This window comes from Malurus melanocephalus, unplaced genomic scaffold, assembly GCF_030028575.1.
Source record: "Malurus melanocephalus ecotype Western Australia unplaced genomic scaffold, MMel_1.1 scaffold_1696, whole genome shotgun sequence".
Classification (NCBI taxonomy): domain Eukaryota; kingdom Metazoa; phylum Chordata; class Aves; order Passeriformes; family Maluridae; genus Malurus; species Malurus melanocephalus.
Window position 1 is genome coordinate 13,296 of NW_026624928.1, and position 3,095 is coordinate 16,390.

The window sequence follows — 3,095 nt, forward strand, 5'->3', positions numbered from 1 at the left end:
GGCTGTGCCGCGCCCTCCCCTCGGTGCAGTTCCGCTCGCAGCCGGCGGGGGGCGCTGGGGGCGGTGATTCCTCCCCGCCGGCAGGGGGCGCTGTGGCGCGGGCTCGGCCGCCTCTCTCCCTCACGCGGTGATGGCGGGCGCGCTGGAGGGCGGAGTGGGCTGGAGCGGGAACCTCGGAGCGGCGGCTGGAACGGCAAAGGTAGGCACATCCCAGGATGGCAAACAAAAGGTATCAGAAAACTCTGCAGCTTTAGCAGGGCTGTGGGGGATCGGGCGGACCCGGGATATTGGGTTAAAGTGTAGCGAAAAAGCCAGAGGCAGAAAACAGTGGGGCTGGGCCGAGGCAGCCAGGCTTCTCTGTAGGAGCTGCTGCACACAGCCGGGGGGACAACACCTCCGGGAAGAGTGGAGGGGGTCAGGGTCCTGGGTTTTCCCCTGAGGCACCCCAGTAGATGGTGAGGGTCCTCTCCAGTCAAATTGAGTGTCAAACTGGGTTTTCCTAGTTCCATGTCTGCTCTTACGATCAAAGGCTCACCCACAGTAAGGAAGGGGCAGTACAGGGCTGGGCTTCTGCAGTGGGCAGTGATTTCTCCCTGCAGTAAGTAAGAGGGATTGTATGAGGTGTGTATCTCATCTGCCTGTGCTGCTGTGTGCACGCTGTGGACCCTACACCGGGCAATGGAGGGGAGGAGAAGGTGGAGGTGAGGTTGTGGGCTGTTCCCAGGCATTGCTCTGTCCCAGATGTTGGGAGGAAAAGAACTGGAGAGGAGGGTGGTAGATTTGCCCAAAGTGACTTTGTAGCTAGGGAGGCTGAGAATATCCATGTGGGAAACTTAACATATTTACAGCTGATTATCCTCTGACTCTTTTGAGTGATATAAAAGCCATCAGAACCTTAAGAGGCATCTCTCACAGTCTTGAGCCTCCTGCTGAGGCACAGAGAGATCACAAAGCTCAGAAGCCATAAAAGCACAGCATTGTGGTAAACTGTGCATGCATGAGGTCCCTTGAGATACCGGGACAGGCAGAGACCCTCCAGGATCAGACTGACCCTAATGGTGTCTCTGTCCCCATTTTTGTGTCTCTGCAGCCTGGCTGTGCCTTGGGACCTTTCAGTCAGTTCAATAATGAAATAAATCTACTCTTTGCCTTTCAGCTGGTGATGTGGACATTATAAGTCACACACCAGCCCATTCCTGCTACCCTTTGGAGCCTCGGTGCTCCCGATGGCCATTGACTGTGCAGTATCCAGGCAGGTTTTCCTCAGCTCCAGGGGGAAGTTTACAAAGTAAAATTCACCACAGAGACTTCCACTGTCTGCTTCTCCATTTTTTTTTTCCTGAGCAGACTGGAAGAATTTCCAAGGAAAGAAGGAGGACTGAGAGGACAAGGCTTGGTTGTGCATTTAATTTAATGAGTTTTTAGATCTGAAGGAGGTGGCTTACAGAGAGCACCAGGAAGAGCCACTAAGATGCAGTAGAACTTCTGCAGGTTGCCCATCTGCCTGATGGCAGAGGGAGGGAGGTAGGACAACACATCTCCACCAGGCTGGCCTTGGGACATATGGAGAGCAAAGGAAAGGGAGAAAAAGTAGAAGGGAATAATGCCATGAAGTTGTAAAAAAAATACTCCAAAGCTCTATCTCCTGACCAGAACCAGGTTCTGAGGTCTTGGAGGTTCTTGCCCAAGGTTGTTGCCGGCAGATTTAGCAGGGACGGCACCTGCTGCCGCCATAGCAGTTGGTGATGCAGGAGAGGTCAAAGCCACCGGAGTTGATGGGCACTCCACCACAGCTGAGGATGTTGCCGACGGCAGCAGAGGTAGAAGATCCCACCACGGTGTTCTGAGGGAAGGAGCTGAGGATGGGGCCAGKCAGGGTCACCAGCACCGGGGAGGGCTGGATGGCCACGTGGGAGCTCTGGCACTGGCGGACACAGCACTCATTGCAGCTGTTGGCCAGCGGGCAGGGGCCGCAGGGCTGGCAGCAAGGGTTGCAGGAGGGTGGGCAGCAGGACATGGCTCGRGGTCACAGGTGCACCTGGCACAGAGGACAGGGACAAGCACAAAGTGAGGACACATGAGAAGCAGCACTGCCCCCAACCACCCTGCAGCCAAGGCACCTCCTGGCCCGCACTGCAGTGCCCAGTTCAGAGCCCAGGAGCCACCTGAACCAAGTCCCAGCTTCTCTCTGCACAAGACCTTCTCTCCTCTGCCCTCTCCCAGCACACGTAGCTCCCAGCCGTGGGCTCCTAATGCCTCTTTCAGCTGAGACTTAGAGTCAGGAAAGTGCTGATCTTGAAGCAGAGGCAGAAGGAGGATGAGGAGAAGAGGCTTCCCACTCACCTGATTGCTGAGGAGAAGGAGGCAAGAGAAATGGATGAGAGAGCAGAGACTTGGGCTGCCTTTTATAGCAGCACTGGCTCAGGCCCAGAGGCTCCTTGGTGGAAGTAATAATTTTTGGACCAAGTAATGTGAAATGCAAACTATCCCAGGTAATTGTAGAGACTGTGTCCTGGTTCTCTGCACTGCTGCCTTTTCATTTCCTGGTTAATTCTGCATGCTTTCCTGTATGAAAGACTCCTTCTGTAATTGCTGGGATCAGAAATTGAAGGATTTCCGGGGCAGAAACAATGCTCAGTGCATTTAGAATACTCAGATCATTGGCTGGCAGCATCCTGTGTGGGCAAGTGATGTCCACCTGTGTAATTCCTGTGGGTTTGTTTCTGTGCAACTTGTCAGCAAATGGGCATCACTCTCATGCTTCTTACCCTCATGCCCACAGACTGGCATGGGAGGGGACATGACACATCATTTTCTTTTGGTTTCCCATCTCTCGTTTATGGTCACTCGTTGCACATTGGTGTACATCTGCTGGGAGGGTTGGACCCAGTTCCTGCTCCAGCAGTGCTCATGACAAATTTTGTTGGTCTCATTTGGTTCATCCTCTTTCTGTGCCCCCTCTGTGGGTCTTCTGGGAATATCAGGTGCTGTCAGGGATGTGATCCTTCTCCAGGATACCTTTTCTGCCGCCTTTTTCCCCAGTATCTCCTCAACAGAGTTCCCAGAACTGCACATCTTTTCTGTCTGTTCTTGAC

At 53.9% G+C, this 3,095-nt stretch overlaps 1 protein-coding gene across 1 annotated transcript; it reads right to left on the reverse strand.

Moving 5' to 3' along the window:
• Positions 1–1,411: 1,411 nt before the first annotated feature.
• Positions 1,412–2,404, reverse strand: LOC130587261 (feather keratin Cos1-2-like). Its single transcript, XM_057388232.1, has 2 exons — positions 2,344–2,404; positions 1,412–2,038 (listed from the first exon to the last, which is right to left on the reverse strand). Exon 2 carries the CDS (start codon positions 2,015–2,017, stop codon positions 1,706–1,708), a length of 312 nt encoding a protein of 103 aa, XP_057244215.1. The 5' UTR covers positions 2,018–2,038; positions 2,344–2,404; the 3' UTR covers positions 1,412–1,705.
• Positions 2,405–3,095: the final 691 nt, after the last annotated feature.